At 37.5% G+C, this 21808-nt stretch overlaps 1 protein-coding gene across 2 annotated transcripts in view; it reads right to left on the bottom strand.

Moving 5' to 3' along the window:
* Positions 1-21808, bottom strand: part of TAOK3 (TAO kinase 3) — a 184140-nt gene that overhangs the window by 27021 nt on the left and 135311 nt on the right. For both annotated transcript variants that reach the window (XM_082699774.1, XM_082699775.1), the window contains exons 12-14: positions 21634-21801; positions 18891-19097; positions 6720-6854 (exon numbers count right to left, since the gene is read on the bottom strand). In XM_082699774.1, coding sequence (XP_082555900.1) covers positions 6720-6854; positions 18891-19097; positions 21634-21801 — 510 coding nt within the window. The remainder of the gene's footprint in view (positions 1-6719; positions 6855-18890; positions 19098-21633; positions 21802-21808) is intronic.

Here is a 21808-nt window from a genome sequence, read left to right as displayed (position 1 = left end):
TTAAAGTATGAAGAATAAGAGCAGAAGATATTTCAAGACCAAAAAAAAAAAAAAAAAAAAAAAGGACAGTATCACCAAAGGGGCACCTCACACTCTAAAGGAAATCTATTTTGTCATCACAATATCATGTTTCTTTTTAATGGGCTTATTTCATGATAAAAGGAAAGAAAGAAGTCATTTGAAATATGTATATATATTTCACTTCCTCATGCTTGTGCTTTCCTGAAATTCAACTACAGGGGAAAACAATTCCAATCAACAGAAAGGATACCATTTAGCCCTTTCTGAATTCAGTTTTTTTCATACAGATATGACAATGAAGTGTCCATTCCAGGGTAAGGTATTTGAAACATGTTTTACCTCTAAACTTATTTTTTTCTTATGTAAGTATTCCTTCTTCTTCTTCTTTTTTTTTTTTTTTAGATTTTATTTATTTATTTGACAGACAGAGATCACAAGTAGGCAGAGAGGCAGGCAGAGAGAAATGAAGGGAAGCAGGCTCCCCGCTGAGCACAGAGCTGGATGCAGGGCTGGATCCCAGGACCCTGAGGTCATGACCTGAGCTGAAGGCAGAGGCTTAACCCACTGAGCAACCCAGGTGTCCCTCCCTTTTTAAAAAGATTTTATTTGTTAGTATTCCTTCTTTAGTCAGATTCCCAAAGTTGAGAAATGGCACACCCTAAAGCTATCCTGACACATTCAAAGCTTGCAAACAGAAGGTCTGACTAGTCTGTGGTCAAATAGTCTCAGGATGGCCATTTCCCAAATCAGGAACCTAAATATAAAGTGGAAATGAGTTGTGTCAAGAACATTTTCTATCCTAACTGGTGGGTGAGTCCCTCTGAAAATGGTGGTCCCACTGCATACCAGACCACACAATTATATGGCAAAGACAAATTACAAAGCTCAACATGCTATCATTGTATATTACTGAATTCCAGGAGAAATACTTTGCTTCTAATGCTTCCCATAATTTGGATAATCACCTTTGTAAACTCCTAATATCACCTTTAATTTGTTGCAATGAAATTTTCTACGTTTCAATGTTAACTGCCTTCTTAAGCACATACAGAGATACTGAGTTTTATAATTCCATATGCAAGCAAAGTAAACATATTTAAGAAGTCTGGCCCAATGACTCATGTATGAAGTCTAACTAGAAAGACATAAAAATATTGTTATCTACAGTTATGTACACTTGCATGTTTTAAGTTTATACTGTGTGTCTTGCAAATATACTATTTGGTCAAGAGAATAAAAAAATAGCTCATAATTTTATATTTTATCATGCTTTATGATTTACAATGTATTTTCACATACAATGCCCTCTAATTTTCCTAAACCCTGGGATTTGAATTGAAGTTCTACGGTTCTTGAATTGCCTGAGGAAATTCACCCCACTAAGGCAGAATGAAACATTCTGTTAAGCAATGGAGGGAGTCAACTCCCCAAAAACATCAAAGCTGGAGAAAGTATAAGCTACAAACTGAATAAGTCTAAAAATGAAAGAAAGTTATGGAAATGTAGTGACTGTAGTTTTCACAATGGTAGTCTCAAGAATGTGATCCACTGAAAGTGGGCAGTAGCATCTTGCCACACCCAGTAGGTTGCTTGGACACAAACCCCATTCTGTTCCTTACTGTATTACTGACCTTGGGCAAATTACTTAACCTGCCTGAAGGCTCTCAAGAGGAGCCACTGCTACAAGGAGATCACTGATGGGATAATTCTTGTGTCCAGCAAGGTGTCTGAGACACAGAAGATGTTCGATTTATGCTGATTTCCTTCTAAGGGAATCTAAGCATTTAAGCAGTATGTCTTTCCCTCCACCAAGCATTTCTAGTGATATGGACACAGATGGGAAGGAGTGGATCCAAGAGAAAGGGCAAGTGTAACAATGAAACTGTACTTATATGCAGGCTGAGGCTTATAAACTAAGTATGCATAATATCTAAACCTGAATTATTAACCATTTCACATACCTGGAGTAATATATAAAAGTTAACAGCCATAAAGGAAGACCGAACTTTTCCCAGAAAGTCTTTACAGCCATTCCATTCCACCTTATCTAAATCTGGCAAAAATTGGCACCTACAACAGATGACTACATCCAAAGTGTACTATCTGTCTACCAAGTGCAGAACACCACACTAGAGGGCTAATAAGCAACTTACTGAACATAAAAGAGGAGCATAGTGGCTGATAATGTTACCCTTGTAAGAGATCAAAGCGAACTTACAAGATTAATTATGTATAAGAATCAAAATAATGCATATAAAACTGGCTACCTCAACTCTTATAAGAAATGAAATTTATAGCAAGTTCTTAAAAAGAATACCATGGGTCACATTTTGACATTAGAAATTTCACATTCCACTCTTTAGAACACCTAGGGAAAAACATTTTAAGTTTGTACAAAAAGTAATGATGGAAAAAGGGGAATTCTGCCTTATACAGAAATACTGGCAGGAAGCACTTAGAAATGTACACTTGCAAATCCAAATTCTCATGTGGGAGCAGGACTGGAAGAGACTTTGTTCATTCCTTAATTCAGCATGTTTACTGAGAGAGTTTGGTCACGTGGGTTGGGCATAGAGACTGGGCAGCATAAGTGAAAAATGGTCTCCGTAATGATCCTAGTGAGATTAAGAAGCTAAGCAAAAGGAAAAAGGAGCTACAAAACATTCTGATAAGCATCCTCTTGTACACTATCCAGGAAGAGAACCCATCTTCCAGCCCTCAGAAATAGAATAGTGGGGCTCATGAGGGGTGAAGCAGCATTAACTGCAGAGGCTCTAATATTTTTCTGCTTGTCTATCAAACTCATTCAGGTATCCACTTTCACAATTAGCTGCAAATTAGGTTGCATTTTTAAAATCGAAATGAAGACTCCGTTTTTATATGAGCTTTCTTACTGAATCTGGTAAAGGCAAAGTAAAAAAAAAAAATTCACATTTGCATGGATAGGACAATAATCATTTTTGTCTACATGCTTTCCTAGAGATTAGAAACTAAGAGTTTTTATGCCCCTGCCCCTAATATGTATTTTTTTTTTTTAAAGTAGGCTCTACACTCAACATAGAGCTTGAACTCATGACTCTGAGATCAAGAGTTGTATGTTCTACTGAATGAGCTGTCCGGCTGCTCTCCCATCCTCCTTGGAACAGTATGTACTCTAACACAAATTCCCCTGTGTAGCAAGACCACTCACTCCTGTGAGAATTCCTTCATAAGGTCAAAAGCTGAATTGCCTGACAGATATGGGCTTGGGCTCTTTCTATTAACATCTACTATGGGAACTACTATCCAGGACATTATGAAATTTTAAGAAATGACATCAGACATGACAACAGCTGAAAACACTCTCTTGGGTTACCAATCCAATTAAAATATTAGGATCTCCGTTTACCAACAATAAAAACTTAAGGGAGCCACATCTCAAAGGCCCAATAAGGCAGATGAGTAATTCTGAAGAACTATATAAACAACTCCTTTCTCCAGATCATGAATCAGTTCATTATGAACTTTCTTACAGAAGAAAAAGAAAGGATAAATAAAAAAGGTTCTATGAAATGCCCTTCCTTTTCCTAGTTTTTCAAAATAAGGTCAATAATTGCTGCCCTTCTATGATTATAATAAAAAATACATAATTCTACATAATTCTGAAGTTTCCTTAGAGTTACCTCTCATATTAAGGTTCACAGTCCTTGCTTTTCCTTTGTTACAAATTGTGCAGCAGTGCATATTAACATAAAAAAAATGTTTTAAGATGCCAAAATGGTAAAAACATCAAGAAGTAAAAAGCCTGCAACCCCTGGGCTGCATACACTTGTCAATGGCTCCATTCAAAAGCACAATGTAGAAAAAATGCAAAGGGCAAACCCCACAGATTTAGGTCTCTTTTAGGTTTATGTATAAGAGGTAGGCTGATTAAACAAATTTAAGAACTATAAAATTTTTGTCAGTTTGCAAGTCTATTTAAAATACACACTCTTAAAAAATAGATATTCATTTATCTAACAGTTAGAAATAAATAATTTCTGAATTCTTTTTTCTTTTTGCCGTTCACTTTTAATCACTCTGTGGCTTGTTAGCACTTCTGTGTAGAAGGCTATAAAGAGTAAAACCAAAATAAATAAATCAATATAGTATTGTTACCAACTATGGGAAGTGAAGAGGGTTTCAAAAATGACTTGATTATTCATTACCCTGGACTTCCATTTTCCCATGATCTTGCTCTTACTTTTATGTCATTTAAGTAACTTTTAGTCCTTTTCCTTTGAGCTGAGATCCATGAAAAGCAAAAAGATTCAGGATATAATTTTAAAATTTAGATACTTCTTTTTGATATTTCAGTGTCCTGATTTATATATTCCTACTGGACTCCTGGGAATTAGCCTTTAACATAAAACTGGTAGAACTATAGTACTTGATAAGGTACATTAAAATACCCAGACCAATAATTAGATTGTCCAAAGTGAGACATGGGACCATATAACATCATACCACCTTTCCTTTACATTAATTCTTTTTTCTGAACGAGCACTAGATGCAAGAACCACTGATCTCTAGTAAGCTTCCATCAATTCCACCATGACCCCCAAAGCATGACATCTAGAGAAGGTTTTCCACATGAAACAACTTATTTTACAGTGGCTACCGCAACAGTCTATTAGCTACTTAGCTTTTAACTTAATATAGGGGCAGGGAGCCTTTTAGCCAATCCAAAGTCCATCAGAGACTGATCTCAGCTACTCTCTGGCTGGGCACTGGGAAGCCTGTAGGATTCAGAGGGGCTCCTAAGCACTTTGCCTCTAGCCCTCAGGTGGCCTAGCAGGGAAGCAGCTTTCATCAACCACAGAGAAGACTGGGATGGCTGACAGGCACAGAGTAGCCCTGGGTGAGTGTACAAACGCAAGCGTGAGATCATTGTGGTATGGCAGTAGTAACATCTTACTAGGAGGTAGGAGAGGTCATGAATATATGATGTGGGAATGAGGGTGTGGCAAGTGACAAAAGACACTTTTCCCAGAGGGGGAAGATCCACTTGGTATAATGTTTGTTTCACATTCAAAAACCTGCTTCTGGTGCTCTGAGTCTCAGTGGCTGCTCAGCATTTCTCCTCTCATTTCTACATGAACATGTCTGGATAAAGATACAAGTCTCACAAGAGTCGGTGGTAAGCAAGAATATTACATAAATACCATATTTTTTGGTCGAGTATCATGACATGAAGATATTTATTAATAAATTCCTGGTTCTTTATTTAGACTCAAAAGCATGTTATTTTTTAGGTGCTTAGCAATCATTAGCAAATACAGAGTGGACATTTTTCTATCTCCATTACACAGTATAACATTCATTTAAAATGAAAAATTGCCCATTAAGAGATGACAAGAAACTTCTATACAAAGGAACTTAAAGGCAGGCTTATTGATAAGCAGTCTCAATTAAAATGCTTGCTTTTAGACAGCAGCAGGCATAGCAATAGGTAGGTGCTTTAACTTCCATTTTCCTCCTATTTGGGTTTTTAAAGATAATAATCCATTATCGATTTCAAAGATAACTGAAGCCTTTGAAAGACTTGAGAGATGAAAGTGGAAATCAGGTTTAAAAAAATAGGACAAGAAAAATAATTTCTGGGTCGGCCTTGGATGATGTCATCATAGGTTCTAAATGTAATAGCCAGGCAGTGTACACTAACTCTTCCTGCCCATGTGACCTCTAACATCAATCTGGGCAAAACAATGAATATTTCAATAATTTTTCAGCTGAGAAGTGAGATTCAGAAGCAAAAGATTAAAGAGAGTTTAGAGTGCCAAAGATGAAACGATGTGAGTGTGTGTGTGTGTGTGTGAGTATGTGAGCGCGCACGCGCACGCGTGGGGGGCCAAGGGGAGGAGGCATGAAAACTAACTCTTCCAGCACACACCCCTTTTGCTACTACAAGGGCATCCAGCAATCACATTTGCAATAGTAAAAATGCTGAAGGATCCTACAGTATCTTTTCTTCCACAATCATCCATATCCTCTCCTACAAAGCCCCTCTTGCTTTATTGGTGCCAGGAAATTCTTCAGGGGTTAAATGGGGAAGTGCAGCCACTACCATTGTTGCAATAAATAAATGAATGAACCAGAACGAACCAGCAATTCATCCCTAGGAAGCTAGTATCTTATTTTCTACAATTACATACATTAGCTAGCAGTGATATATTTTTAAAAATTGTGTTTTATCTTTTGATATGTGTGTATACATTACAAACACACAAGCACCTATACAAAAAAAAAAGCATAGTGCCCTACACACACATACATCAAATACCTTTAAAATTTTTTTTAGCATTGTTATTTCAATGAAAAGACAAATAGCTTTAAAAAAATTGGATAGGTTAGCAACTTCATCTTAAAGGCCTTTTATTTTGCACATACAGCATATATAAATACATACACACACACACACACACACACACACACACACACACACACACAAAGGTTTTTTTTTTTTTTTTCCATGCCGTAGACAATGCTAAAATATCTGAGATCAGGTTGCCATGCCAACAGATTTTTTTCTAAAATGAATAAAATTATTAGGAGGGAGAAAACATTCTTGACTCCTTTCCTCCCATCCATGAAGCCGAGAGAGGCTCAGGGAGGGCGAGAGGCTGCCAGATGGGGAGGAGGGGAAGGAAGGGAAGGTGGGTAGAGGGGTGTTTGCTTACCAAAGATGCTGATTTGATCGTGGCAAAGCGCTCTCTGTTCCGGTAGTGGAGGGCCTGGCTCTGAACTGACTGGGTAGGCCGCGGCTCAGGCCTGGGATCGCCGTGGCCCGCCTCATCCCTTATGAATACATGATCCTGCAGAAATGGATAAAAACAAGGAGAAAGTCCAGCTGTGCTCTTTCCTCGCCGGCTGCCTCTCTCTCACCCCTCTTTCTGCACAAGCACTGCTGTTTGAAATGCATAGTTTAGCTCTCTGCTAGTCCCCGCAGCTCCCACGGTACAAAATGAATAAGCAACACATTGCAGCCTTCAGTTAGGAATGTCAGCTGATCGCTAGTGGGATGCCTTCTGAATCCCTGGCAGGCTTTTTCTTTACCTCCAGAATTACATATATGCAAAAGAAAAAAAGAATAGAAAAAACAATGCAATGTACAGACTCCTTAGAACAGTTTGCTTAAAACGCTGTAACCAAATAATTCCTTTAAAAATGTCATGTCCATGTCTAGCAAGGAGGATGCTGGTTGCTTTTAACATAAAAGCGAGCCTCCGCCTCATTCCCTTGAAAGATCTGCTTTCTCAATTTAATTTTATTTGAGATCTGTTCGGTAGGATCATCGTTCTGCCTAGAACCAGTGTAGGCTTGTGCTGAACTGCCTCTCTATCTTGTGCTGGGAAGATTCGGCAGTCACTGAGGGATCCTGCTTTCCAGTCATGATCGTACACAGTTCTAGCACCTTCTCTCTACAGCTTCTGAAAGGATTTTTTTTTAGATTTAAAGAGACAGGCATGCAATTTTAACCAAATGATACTTTCACAAATTCTTCCTCAACTCAGTCTTGCTATGGTCACTAGAGTGAGTAAGGCTGGGATTTAATGTCCTTGGCTGATTTAATCAAATCTGTGCCTCTTGATAGGCAGAGATGATTAATCTTGTTGTAACGCCCAGTGAAAAATAACATTCCCTGGAAGGGTAATAATGGATGTTTCTTAAATGCAATTTAAATGAGTTTTAAAGGGGAAAATGCTTTCAAAGGGTGATGCTTTTCTCTATAAAAGATGGAGTGGTCAGTCAGTAAGTAGCTCTTAATCCTTCAGAAAAAAAGATACCATAATAATAGCTCAAAAACATGTACAACCATGGGGGATTTTTAAATAGTACATGTTCAGGATGGGGAAGGAGAAATTAATTCCTGTATTGCCCTAGGGTTTTAGGAGAAACCATTTGTGACAAGTCAGTTTTGCATTTTGTCTATGACTATCTGAAAAAAATTTTTAAAATAATTCCTTGCTCTTTCAACAGAAAACAAAAATTGAAGAGGTTTATAAACACAAAATTTAATTATATCATCTAAAATTTGTTAAAGTCAAGACACAGATATTCTTGAGGGAAATTAAATTTTATATCCAGGTTTTTAGGTTGAAGTCAAGAGCCAAGATTAAATTTACCACTGGGCTGATTTTCTTTTTTCACTTATAAATTTAGAATGCTCCAGAATGTTAGGCAGGTATCTACCATTACATCTATATTTAGAGATCTTTTAAAATTTACTATATTGAGGTCTATTTTGTTTTTAAATAATGAAGGGACCTTTAATGCCATTGAGGACATATATGTCAAATTCAAGGATATTCTATTGCTGTACTGTCTTATATGATAGTCAGTAGCCACATGGATACTTAAATTAAATAAAATGTAAAATTCAGTTCCCATGTTGTACCTGTTATGTTTTAAGGTAGTCATTAGCTATGGTTACCATACTGAACAGTGCAGGTATAGATTGTTTCCATCACTGCAACAATCAGTTCTACTAGATAGTACCACAGGTTAAAAACGTACCTCAACCCGTATTTTTGAGATTATTAAAAAAAACAAAAAACCAAAAAAACAACCAAAAACAACCTTGATGGCCCAAAGAAACTTCTATATTATTTCCCTGGAAATCTAACCTTTTATTTTATAGAACAAAGATCAGGTATGGGACTAGGACTTATGCACTAGGTTTAAGGTTCTTGAGAGCAAGGCAATGGGATCTACTGCCATTGACATTACTGGATATTTATTAATAAGTTACATTTATCTCCAAAATTGATTTTTTTAAAAGAGTTTTAATTTTTATTTATTTGAGAGAGTGAGAGAGAGCAGGGTGAGTGAGAACATGAGTGGGGAGGGCAGAGGGAGAAGGAGAAGCAGATTCCCCACTAAGCAGGGAACCTGATGTAGGGCTCAATCCCAGGACCCTAATATCATGACCTGAGCAGAAGGCAGATGCTTAATTAACTCACTGCGCCAACCAGGTGCCCCTCTCCAAAACTGATCACTTCTAATATTAAGGTACCAGAAAAACAAGAAGCTTCTAAATGGCAGCAATCAGATAAGATAGACTAGGTAGGGTCCTGTGGTTTTATAGGAGGCCTTAAGAATTCAAAGTTTGGTGATTATTAATTAGCTAACATTAAGTATACTGACTGAGAGGTAGCAGCTCAGTTTCACACTGTAAGAACTTGATTTAGAAAAATAACTAGTAACACTAGAATCTTTACGGTTTACTCAACAGAATAAAGTGAAACACATTCATGTGCAAATACATATAATTTTAGTATTATTAGTGTGTTTTCTCTCAGATATAAATTAGCACTTATAGGCTAGGTCTTGCTTAGCAAATTAAAAGTCACATTTTATTTGCTAAATTTTTAAACCAAGAATATTGGAATGCACCAGAAAAGTTAATATTCAAAATCATAGTGATTTTAGTTAACACACAGCTCATTCAATATCTCACTAAGGTGTATTTTAAAAATAATGCTATTTTATTATTTTTTCCCCATCCCCTTGGACAAAAATAATACTACTTTAAAAGCTAATCTGAACAATAGGTCCAAAATTTAAATCTACTTCAGGTATAGTACATAATGTTAATCGTATCATTCTTTACTCTAGCTTAAAATTCTTTTCATTTTATGAAAGAATTCTTAGTTTTCCACAGCAACTTCATAACCTATCCCCACACTAAAGGTCTTCAAATATTATGTGAGAGGCCACAAAATGAGGTAAAATTTTAGTCTAACAGTAGACACCCATTTCAAATGCAAAGGAAAATGATTTTTAAAATATTCAATTCCATTTCATCAAAATGAGTTTAAAATTCTGAAGATAAACAATGACGCAATTTTATTTTATTTTATTTTTTAAAGATTTTATTTATTTATTTGAGAGAGAGACAGTGAGAGAGAGCAAGAGAGAGGAGAAGGTCAGAGGAAGAAGCAGACTCCCCATGGAGCTGGGGAGCCTGATGTGGGACTTGATCCCGGGACTCCGGGATCATGACCTGAGCCGAAGGCAGTCGTCCAACCAACTGAGTCACCCAGGCATCCCCAAAGATGCAATTTTAAAATGAGGGAAATGTGACTTGAGAAGTACAAACAAATTAAACTATCAACTTTACGGGGTATATTGTCTGTTGGCTATACTGCCACTTCAAATAGCAGTCCCTTTCAAAACGAGCACCACACCTGGCTCCCACAATTTCTGAACTGCACACATTTTAAGACTAATAATGGAAAGGGACAATTTGCTATTTTATGCAGTTAGGTACTGATGCATATTATCTGCAAATAATGTGAGGGCCAACATCTTTGATGTTGAAGAATGATTTTAGAAGATTAAGATCAAGTATTGGGGGGCACCTGGGTGGCTCAGTGGGTTAGGCCGCTGCCTTCAGTTCAGGTCATGATCTCAGGGTCCTGGGATCGAGTCCCACATTGGGCTCTCTGCTCAGCAGGGGGCCTGCTTCCCTTCCTCTCTCTCTGTGATCTCTTCCCTTCCTCTCTCCTACTGTGATCTCTCTCTGTCAAATAAATAAATAAAATCTTAAAAAAAAAAACCTTTAAAGATCAAGTATTGGGGTGCATGGCTGACTTGACAGAGCATGCGATTCTTGATCTTGGGGTTGTAAGTTTGAACCCCACACTGGGGGTAGAGATTACTTAAAAATTAAATTTTTTTTTTTTAAAGAACAAATATCATGTTCTACTTTACCAAGACAAAATGTAGGTGTTGTCTATAATTTATCTTTAAAACATTATCATCTGGGAATAAACAAAGTAGCTCTTTCAAATACCCATATTGTTGAGAACCAGTTTTAAGTAAATCTATGTTAACCAGTAAATTTATAACGTTCTTTCACTGTAAAAAATTTTTTCAGATTAAAAAGAAAAGAAGCTGTCATAATTTCGGTCAAATCTTTAGCACGAAGAGCTGAGCTTTTATACAATATGCTTGAGTACATAAAGCTTGAATCACAAACTTTACTATTATACACTGAACAGGAAGCTTTACTTCTATTTAAAAGTTTTTCTCTATTTATTAAGTAGCCATTTATTAAGTAGCTATTTATTAAGATTGTGAAATTAAGATTCATAGTGTAGCTGCTTGTTCAGAGTTTCCAGATTCACTTGAAATTATCCCTGGAAACAACTCGTCTGGACACTGTTATACTTTTGGTGTATCTTTATTATACTATCACATACTTACTTGGTGTGTCTGTGCAAGAGACCGTGAGCTTTCTGAAAACAGTAAATAAGGTTTAGAAAATCTGTCTCCCTAGCACCCACCTAGTGCTTGATACTTAGTAGGCATTCATTAAATGTTTGTTGAATAAAGAAATTCAAGAAGATTCTGGGAAAATGAAATTTTCTCTTTTATTATTTAAGAGAGTTCAAATTTCTATTTCATAAAAACCTGCTACTCTGTACTCTGAGAAAGTCATAAAGTTGTGACACACAGGTACACCTTTATTTTAGGGGGCAGGAAGAAGATCTAAAAATGGCTTTTATCAGATGATAAGAAGCCTTTTCATAGATTCCCAAACTTTTTATGCTGTGGAGAAGGGAATCAACAAACCCACCACCTCTCTTTTGGTTTTGTTCATTTCAAAATTACTAAATTACTGCATAAGCAGTTGTTGCTATTGAAAGCTGGGGCTAGAGGAAGGGAAAGGATGGACAAGGCGATCTTTACTGGGGAGGGGAGCTACTTGGGAGAAAAAAGGACTGGAATGCAGGGGATAAAGACACTACTATAGACAGGTGGTTTTTATGACTACTCTGTTTGAGAAACATTGTCTTCGTATGTTAATTTACTTTAACTTTGCCAAATTTGAGTTGAAGAGTCAAAGAACCCGCCCCTCTCTTCAACAAAAATAATAGAAAAGGCCACTGAAGCAAGTGAAAATTAAACTAGAACATCCTATCCCCTCAAGGACATCTTTTCCTTTTTTTTTTTTTCCCTCCCACAAAAATGGTGAAAGCCGTATTTTTCTTAAAGAAGGAGCTGTGGGGGTGAGGGGGTGGGGTGGAGAACACTGACTAATAGGAAAAAGACCAAGTAAAGCTTTAAAAGTTAGGATAGGATGGTTTTTTAAAATAATCTCTAAAAGGGGGCCATGATGACTAAAGTTCATTAGGCATACCTAAAATAACGAATTGATTAACAAACACTTTCATATATTAAAGTCTTATGATCTATATTAATAGAAGGCAGCAGCAGGCAAAGATAACTGACTTTAGACTTAAGCAAAACAAAAGGGTACCTTTTCACTGGCAGATTAAAAGATCAGACTTTGGTGGTTAGATCACTATTAGAATCTGTTTGCTGCTACTATATCCACAGCGATTTTAAGGAGTAGGGCAGAGGCTCAGAAGTAAGCTAGGTAGCCGCAAAAAACCTAATCTGGATTAGGAGTTTGCTCTGGAGTCACTTGGGAAAAAAACGAGAATTGAGGCATATGTAGAGTTGTGTCCTATATAAGTTCACCTTCATTTTAGTTCATAAAACATTTATTGAGTGCTTGCTATGTGGCAGGCACTGTGCTGGGTGGTAGGAAAAGAGATGTTCTTGAGGAGCTAACAGTCTAGACATATGATGATATTGCTGTTACTGGAAAAAGCAATATGGCAACATTAGCAAGGGGAAAAGTGCTTGAAGTTTATTTTGTCCAAATACACTTTTAGACTTACCAAGTCATTTTTACCCAAAAGGGAGATTAGATTAGGGTCCCTTCAGGGCCTGGGAAAGAACAGAATAGAAGCAAGGACTGGAGAAAAAGAAGTAATCTGAAATTCTGATGGCAAAGGAAAATTTTCAGTATCCCACTTCACAGTATTTGGGTTTGATCTGTGATAGAACTGTCCCATTAAAATCAGGGCTTCTTTATTCTGGATGTGGAGCAGTTAATTGCAAGTCACACTCTTACTACTTGCACATGGACTTTAAAAATAAGTTCACTTCCTATATAAGAAGGTAATCGGTTTCATATCTATGGTTTCACTAATTTAGGATAATGTCTGCTTGATTGTACCAATCAAGACGGGGGGACCAAAAAATGCCCCACTCTTATTCTTACATCTTGGTATTTATTAAGCATGTTCTTAGTGTCTGGAGTATAATCATTGAAGAAATGCTATTTAAGTCTTTTAAACCATAAAGACAATACTAAAAATTATTTAACCCTTTTAATCCATATGTTCAATGAACCAAAATAGCATGATGTTTAGCCTCTGGCAATTAATTCATTCCTTGTGTTTTTTTGTTCGTGTTTCCATTCATTCATTCCATAGTTTTTTACTGACTGCCTCTGACTGTTCTAGGTGTTACGATGTAGTGTGGAACAAGGCAGGCATAGTCTCTGCCTTAATGAAATTTACATTCTACAAATGAAATAATAGATAAACAAATTAATATATAATATTAGATGGTGATAAGTATTAAAAAGAAAATAAAATAGGATAATGAGATAATGGGTAGAACATTGTTTGTAGTATGATAATTTAGTGATAAATAAGATTCTGGTCACAGACCCATGCAAAACTGGTAAATGCTTTATAAAACAATATTGATTGCTTTCTTTCAAATATAAACTTTGTGGTCACAAATTATGATAGACTCAGAAATGCACCACCTAAATCTTCGCCTCTGAGAAGACCTGCTACTAGAATCCTGGCAGTCAGAATGGCTGGCAGTCCATTTTGGGGTGGCCTTGGCTGGAAAGAGCAGCCTGGATCAATTCATACCCTTCCCAGGTTGCTCATATTCAATGACTGGTCTGGCTGAGGGTAACAAGTCCCAGCCCTTCTTACTCAGTTTGGACAACTCTGAAGGGTCATTTTAGCCCCATAGCTCCTGTAGGAGTTGGCTGAAGCTGATGTTAGGTCTGCTATCTCACTTCAACTTTGCCCTCTACCCGATGCTGCTTCCTTCCCTCTTCCACAGGTGTTGACCCCAAAAGAAACTCCTATGAAACAGACTGCTGCTTGAAACTGTTTCAGCTCTGCTTCCCAGAGAATCCAACATGTGACTTAAATGTTACCTGTACCTACATGTAATACAGTATCACAGCTATGCCATCTGCACGAAGAAGGAGGGACTGATCAGAAGACTGGCTTTTAGAAAAAATCCCCCCCCTTTTAAGTGAAATCTTAAGTGAAATCCAAACACAAAATGTAAGAGCTAAAAGCCTGCCTTATCCTGGAGGAGGTGTGGATGAGGCTTGTTCCTAAGGCACCTCGCTACAAGACACCTTGAAAGTCACAGCAGAGATCTGCTTCTCTAAAGATTACAGGAACAGAAACACAGAATTTAGGAGCTGGAAGGGATCTCTGAAGCCATACAGAACTCCTAATTTTACAGATGAAGAAACCAAGGCCCAGAGAGCTTTTTGTGACTTGCCTAAAGTAAAATAACACTAACAGTGGCATACAGAACTATAAACTAGTTTCCTCATTCCTATGATCCATTATATAAAATATTCTACCGAGAGCTTAAGATCCTATTTCATTTATGTTCCCAAGTGGAAAACTTTTAGGAAGTCAAGCATACCAACACATATAAAGTTTCTGAATAATTTTTATATTTCTGTTGTGTTTAAAATGATAGATTTATAAGCCCAGGTATAAGATTTAAATGGGTTTCATGAAGAGATATAATTAATATTCAGTTTTCACATCTAACATATTCTATTTTTATTGCCTCCTTATACTTTCCCCCTTTTTTACTGTGGTGAAATATATCTAAATTAATCATCTTAATTATTTTTAAGTATACAGTTCAGGCCTATTAAATAGTCTTCTAATGTTGTGCAATCATCGCCCCCATCCTCCCCGTAATTCTTTCATCTTGTAAAACTGAAACGTGTCCCCATTAAACAACACTCCATTTCATCCCACCCCCCAGCCTCTGGCAGCCACCATGCTACTTTTTTGTCTCTATGATTTTAGCTACTCTAAATACCTCATAAAAGTGGAATCATACAGCATTTATCTTTTTGTTACTGGTATATTTCACGTAGTATAATGTCATGGTTCATCTATGTTGTAGTGTATGTCAGAATTTCTTTACCTTTTTAAGGCTGAATAATATTCCATTGTATGTATACCATATTTTGTTTATCCATTCATCCATCAATGGACATTTGGGTTGCTCCCAAAATTTAGCTATTATAAATAATGCTGTTATGAACACAGTTGTACAAATATTTCCTTGAGACCCTACTTTCAGTTTTGGGGGGCAAATACCCAGAAGTGGAATTGTGGGTCATGTGGTAATTCTATTTTTAATTCTTTGAGGAACTACCTATTGTTTGCCGCAGCAGCTATACCATTTTACATTCCCATTGACAGTGCACAAGGGTTCCAATTTTTCCACGTCCTTGCCATCTCTTGTCTAGTCATCCTAATGGGCATAAGGTGGTATCTTATTATAGTTCCCATTGGCATTTCCTTAATTATTAATGCTATTGAGCATCTCCTCATGAGCTTATTGGAGCTTATCTTCTTTGGAGAAATGTCTATTCAAGTCCTTTGCTCATTTTCAATTTGGGTTGGTTGTTTTTTGGTTCTTGAGTTTTAGGAGCTCTCTCTCTATTCTGGATATCAATCCCTTATTAGATATGCAAATATTAGGTATGGAAATATGATCTGCAAATATTTTGTCCCATTCTGTGGGTTGCTTTTGGTTAGCCTGCTTGTATTTTCAGTTCACTTAATTCAGCCAGTTTTATTCACAAGTGTTTTTCAATTTTCTTTCATCACATTTCCTCTATATATTTATTTCATAATAAAATAGAAATACATTATATAACTTAAATTCTTCCTGACAAACATTTTGTATGGATCAAATACAACCATCTATTTTAGAATATAAATTAATATCTGTTATTTTTTTAAAAAAAGGATTTATTTTATTTTAGAGAGAGAGAGAGAGAGAGAATGTGGGTGGGAAGGGGCAGAGAGAGAGAGAAACTTAAGTGCTGAGTGGGGAGCCTGATGAGGGGGTTCGATGCAGGGTTGGATCTCACACCTTGAGATCATGAGCTGAGGTGAAACCAAGAGTCAGCTGCTTGACCAACTGTGTGACCCAGGTGCTCCACAAATTAACATCTATTCTTAAAAGATGATACCACACAAGAGAAAAAAGTATTGAAAAACCTGTATTACAACAAGACAGGTCTGGCCATCACACACCACAATCAGAATTAAAATTCAAGACTAGAGTTTTCCTTCTCTTTGTTGACTGTGCCTTCTCTTTCTTCTAATTCTGTTCTCATTTGAGGGTTCCTGGAGTAAAAAGATCCAGTGGAATTCCTTTTCTTTTGATCCCTATACCCATGGAACTCCAGAGGTAAAGGAAAGAGCCAGATTTGTCAGCATCCACAATAGCTCCTTCCAAAAAGAGAGTCCAACAAAACTTTCTTTTCTACCTTTCAAATATAGGAACACCTGCCCATGTTTAAAGAAGCCGGTTGCCACTGCTGAACTCCTAGCAGATTTCTGCATCTGTAGAATACAACTCCTTTCCTCAGAAGGCTTCCATGACTTTCTGATAATTTGGTCCTTGTTGTTTTTCTGCACTCGATTCACTCTTCACACTGCTCACCAAGGTCTAACTTCTCTGACCTTTTCCCTCTTCCTTGAACATACAAAGTTCTTTGTCTGGGCCTTTGCACTTGTTTTCTGACTCATCCCCATCCCTCACCCCAGCTTAGTTAACTTCTATTTATCTGTGAAGTTTTAGCTTACACGTTACATCACTGGGTAGGCTTTCCACTACTCCCTGATAGATTAAATCCTCCTTTTACCCAGAGCATACGTTTCAGAATCAAATGGTATAGTTACCTGTACAATTATTTTCTTAATCTCCCCCAAAGATAAATTTCATGAAAGCACTACATGTGTTTTATTTCCTAGATATCCACAAGGCCTGCTATAGTTCCTGGCACATGGTAGAAGTCCTCACCAATTTTTGCTAAATAAATGAGTAAGTTAATCTGTTCAGAAAATAAATGTGTATCCTTCTTCTACTTATGACCAGGGACCAATATATTTTCTTCTGCCCTTCATCCTTACCTGTTCAATTTCCTTTTCATCGCAAGGAAAATGCACCAATTGACGTCTAAGTGAAAAAAAATTCTTAAATATACTCTATCATTGAAATTAGAATGTAATCATTGGCATTTATTTTTTTATTATTTTTTTTTTAAAGATTTTATTTGTTTATTTGACAGAGAGAGACAGAGAGGTCACAAGTAGGCAGAGAAGCAGGCAGAGAGAGAGGGAGAAGCAGGCTCCCCACCAAGGAGAGAGCCAGATGTGGGGCTCGATCCCAGGACCCTGGGATCATGACCTGGGCCGAAGGCAGAGGCTTAACCCACTGAGCCACCCAGGCGCCCCTTAAAATAAGTACATATATACCATACAAGGAAAATGAAAAACAGATTCTTTCATATAATTCTACACTATGGACCACTCACCTAAAGTCACTCAAAACATTTTTGGGACTTCTTCCAAAGAATTATTGGTAATTCTGTATAATACTCATTTTTTTTTAAATTTTTAAAAAGATTTTATTTATTTATTTGACAGAGAGAGAGAGATCACAAGTAGACAGAGAAGAAGGCAGAGAGAAAGGGGGAAGCAGGCTCCCCACTGCGCAGAGAGCCTGATGTGGAGCTCGATCCCAGGGTCCTGGGATCATAACCTGAGCCAAAGGCAGAGGCTTAACTCCCTGAGCCACCCAGGCGCCCCTTTTTATTTTTATTTTATTTATTTTTTTTTAAGATTTTATTTATTTGACAGAGAGAGATCACAGGTAGGCAGAGGGGCAGGCAGAGAGAGAAGGGGAAGCAGGCTCCCGGCTGAGCAGAGAGCCCGATATGGGGCTCAATCCCAGGACCCTGGGATCATGACTGAGCTGAAGGCAGAAGCTTAACCCACTGAGCTACCCAGGTGCCCCCAGGTGCCCCTTTTAAAAAAAAATTTTTTTTAAAAGATATAATACTCATCTTATAGAAAGTGCTCTGCAAGAAACTGTAAGACTTTTTTTTTTTTTTTCATTTTTTCACGAAGTACTTCAACTTGTGAACCATGATAGGCCTGTATGAAAGGAGGATTTTTTTTTTTTTTTTTTTTTTTTTTTTGTAAGATGTACTTATTTGAGAGATGGGGGGTGGCGGGAGCAGGGAGAAGGAGAGAGTCTTAAGCAGGCTCTGCACTGAGCACAGAGCTGGATGCAGGGCTCGATCCCATGACTCTGAGATCAGGACCTGAGCCAAAACTGTTGTTCGACTCTTAACCAACTGTGCCACCCAAGCGCCCCAGAAGAATCTTTAATTGGAAAACCAAAGTAAAAATAAAACACAGAACCATTCCTTCAAAAGTCAGAATATTTAAGCTGACAGAGCTAGTTTTAGAATTAGAAATAAATCTAAGAGCAACAGAAAAGAGTAGAAACTGCTTCTTATACATTAAGAAACATACCTCTGAGAGCATGCTTCTCCATGGGTTATATTCAGGAAGCTGTTAAGATTACAGTATTAAAGTTATGGTTTAGAGAGGATTTTATCAATTTTTTTGACTTGGAGATTTACAGATTTATTTATTTTTATTTTTATTTACTGATAATGGTAGAGCACCAGGAAAGGAAGATGAAGAAACAAGCCGAGCTACAGCTTTACGTAGTCTTTTGTTATCTTTTTACATAAGAGAACTATCAAGTGCTAGGTTTAGTCCCATACTGCAGTTGTAGAAAGTCACCACTGAAAAGTCTGGATGCCAAGTAGCCTGATCTGGCTTCACTACAATGATAAAGCCTAGAGCTGCGAAGGGTACCGGGGAACCTACCTTCTTGGGCACAACAGAGGAACTGGAATTTACGGTGCTTTCGTCATCGTGCATCATAACAGGTTCAGAGCTGTTCTCATCCATGACCTCTGGCATGCTGTTCACACTGCTGCTCTGGCTGCCTGTGCTCACAGACATGCTTGGGATGGAATGGTTGCTGCCCAGGCTGTCCATTTCCCTGATCAGGCTGGTTCCATGTTCGCTGTCCTATAAAAATGGGGCATGGGGGTTAAAAAAGATGACTGGAGGTAAAGTGCCGATCCATTGACTGAGCTATTAAGCACACTCAATTCTGCAGTGCCAAGTTGCTTTTCTGCCAAATCTGCAAAGATAAACTTTTTATGTAGTGACTCTACTACTCCCCCACCATTTTCAGACATCTCAAATTCACTTCTCTGCCTTCCTCAGGGGCCATTCTGGACATGGGTCATAAGGCTCCAAATGCTGCTATCCTAGGGCTTTCCCCCATCATATGCAACTATTATATTATTGTATTGCTATTCGTAAGCAGAAATCGGGCCAGGTTTGTAAGAGACTTTCAGGAACATTAAGGTGCTAGAGAAAGATTGTAGGCAACTGAACAGGTAACATCTGGGATATTTACAAATAGGGCAGCAGTCGTTTGAAACTGAAATAGAGTTAAAAGAGTTTTCAGAGATTTGACAAGGAATATGTTCCTTTGCAAATCATTATTGAGTAACTTCATGTCTAAGCAGGGATATTAATTCTACTGTCCTGGACAGGTAATTAAATTCTGCCTCCCTCAAGCAATTCTATCATGCTTACCTCTGTAATCTTATTAAATATATCTGTTAAATAATACTGGTATTCATCACTACTAGTCCAAAGACTACTATCTGAGAAGTGGTAAAATAATCAGAATATGTCATTTACCCATCACAGTGGGATATCTTTTGATTTAAGATTAAATAATTTAATTAAGGCAACTTAGTTTAGAAAATCCTATTTTCCAAGAACCATACTGTATTGTATATAACTTTAATGAATTGTTACTTAGCCATGGCACTCTAAGGAATCACTGGCATAGGTAATATGGGTAATTTAAAATGGTAGATAATAAATTATATTTTTAACAGATTTATTTTCCCAATTAAAAGGGATCATTTGTATATGTGCAATCAAGAGATTTATAGTCCAATTCAGTTTTCTGAATTTCATTTTTATAATTATTGATAATTTTTTCTTTTATATAAAAAGGTAAAATAAAATGCATTGTTCATTCCTTTCCTCTTTTCTATCTAGTTTTAGAGGAAGAGGAGTCCTTTCTTTTGTTCAAGGCTCTATATTCCTGCTCCTATCCCATGCACTTCCTGAGATCCTACCTAACTACATCTGTCTCATCTAATTTCAATGCTTCTGGCCTGGCTTCTTCCACTTTGTCTATAAATATGAAGAGACCTGACCCATACTTACAGACCTCTCTTCATACTGCCCTTTGTCCCTTTTTCCTTCTCAGCCAAATTTATGAATCTTAAAATAACCAGCTTTCACTGTCTCTACTTTCTCACTTCCCATTTATTCGACAAACCTACAGTTATCTATTATTCATCCTAACTACTCCTGTAAAGCTACTTTTACGAAGGTCATCAAGAACGCCCTGCTTGTAAAACTCCATTAATTTTTTTTTTTTTTTAGTCCTTGTCTAACTTGACCTCTCTGGGGCATCTGCTAATACTGGCTGCTCCGTCCTTGAAGTTGCAGACTGTTGAACATCTGTGATGTTTCTTAGGGTCCCTCATATGGCGTGGCCCTCTTCCCATTCTGCATTCAACTCCGGATTCATTACCATTTTAATTCTCTTGACCCCCAGCCAACTATTCTTTACCCAGACTTCTTTCTTATGTTCTGGGTTTGAATTTTCCAGCTAACTGCCAGACATTACCATTCAGGTGTCCCAACTATCATTACCCTTGCTTCGACCAATTCTTCTTAAGTTATTTGAATGAGGAGACAGAAAGTCACTTCTCCTTTGAAAACTCCTTCTGTATACTGTCAGCAGCATATGATGCCATTAAACTCAACAGGCATCAAACTGAAATCATTCTACACCTACTATTTCTCCTTGATTCTTTTTCTCCATTCTTGGTATTGACATACCCTAGTCACCTTTTATGAAGGTGACTAAAATGTTCAGAGTCACCTTAAACTCCTCCTCACCTGTCACTGTGACTTTCCATGAGAAAAACTGTATTATCAAATCTATCTCTACAGTGTTTCTCAAAAGTGTTCTCAAAAGTGTTCCTTCCCCCCGCATCCCCGATGACAGTGTCCTTATTACTTCTTGCCTGGACTATTACATAGAATGTGACACATTCCAGTCTGTCGTAATTCATTCTAGGCTCTATATTCCTACTCCTACATATTCTGTTGCCAGGATAATCTTCTGAAGGCACAGCATCTTCCTGGGCCTAAAATGTCCTATACCTGTCTCTCAGAAACCACCACATCATGTCCTGCATACAAACTTCACTAATCCCCCCAGCAGGCTTATTTTCTCCCCTCTATGGAGCCCTGCCTGGTGACACACCTCAAAAGCATTTTTCATATTTTGTCTTATATAAGAGTTATTTTATGAATGTTTCTTTTGCAACTCTGCATGTTTCTTGAGGCCCAAAGCATCAATTACATTTTTATCGCCAAAAGTGGTTTTCATAGTGCCCAGTCCAGAACTTTCCCATGTAGTAGACACTCCATCAGTGCCTACCAAATAAACTGAACCTACTTCTTCATCCTCCTGTGACTCATTCAAGGGTCCATTTCGTGTCTCTTGGAAAAGGATTTTTTTCATTTTTCGGTACTGTAGGTTATCTAATTCACGGACAGCATCTTTTGTCCTCTGTATGAGGTCAATTAGGACACGGAGTGGCCGGTCTCGTCGAACAAAATCATGCTGATAG

This window comes from Mustela nivalis (assembly GCF_964662115.1).
Source record: "Mustela nivalis genome assembly, chromosome: 14".
Lineage (NCBI taxonomy): Eukaryota > Metazoa > Chordata > Mammalia > Carnivora > Mustelidae > Mustela > Mustela nivalis.
The sequence above is the reverse complement of the archived record's forward strand: the minus strand, read 5'-3'. Positions and strand labels throughout refer to the sequence as shown.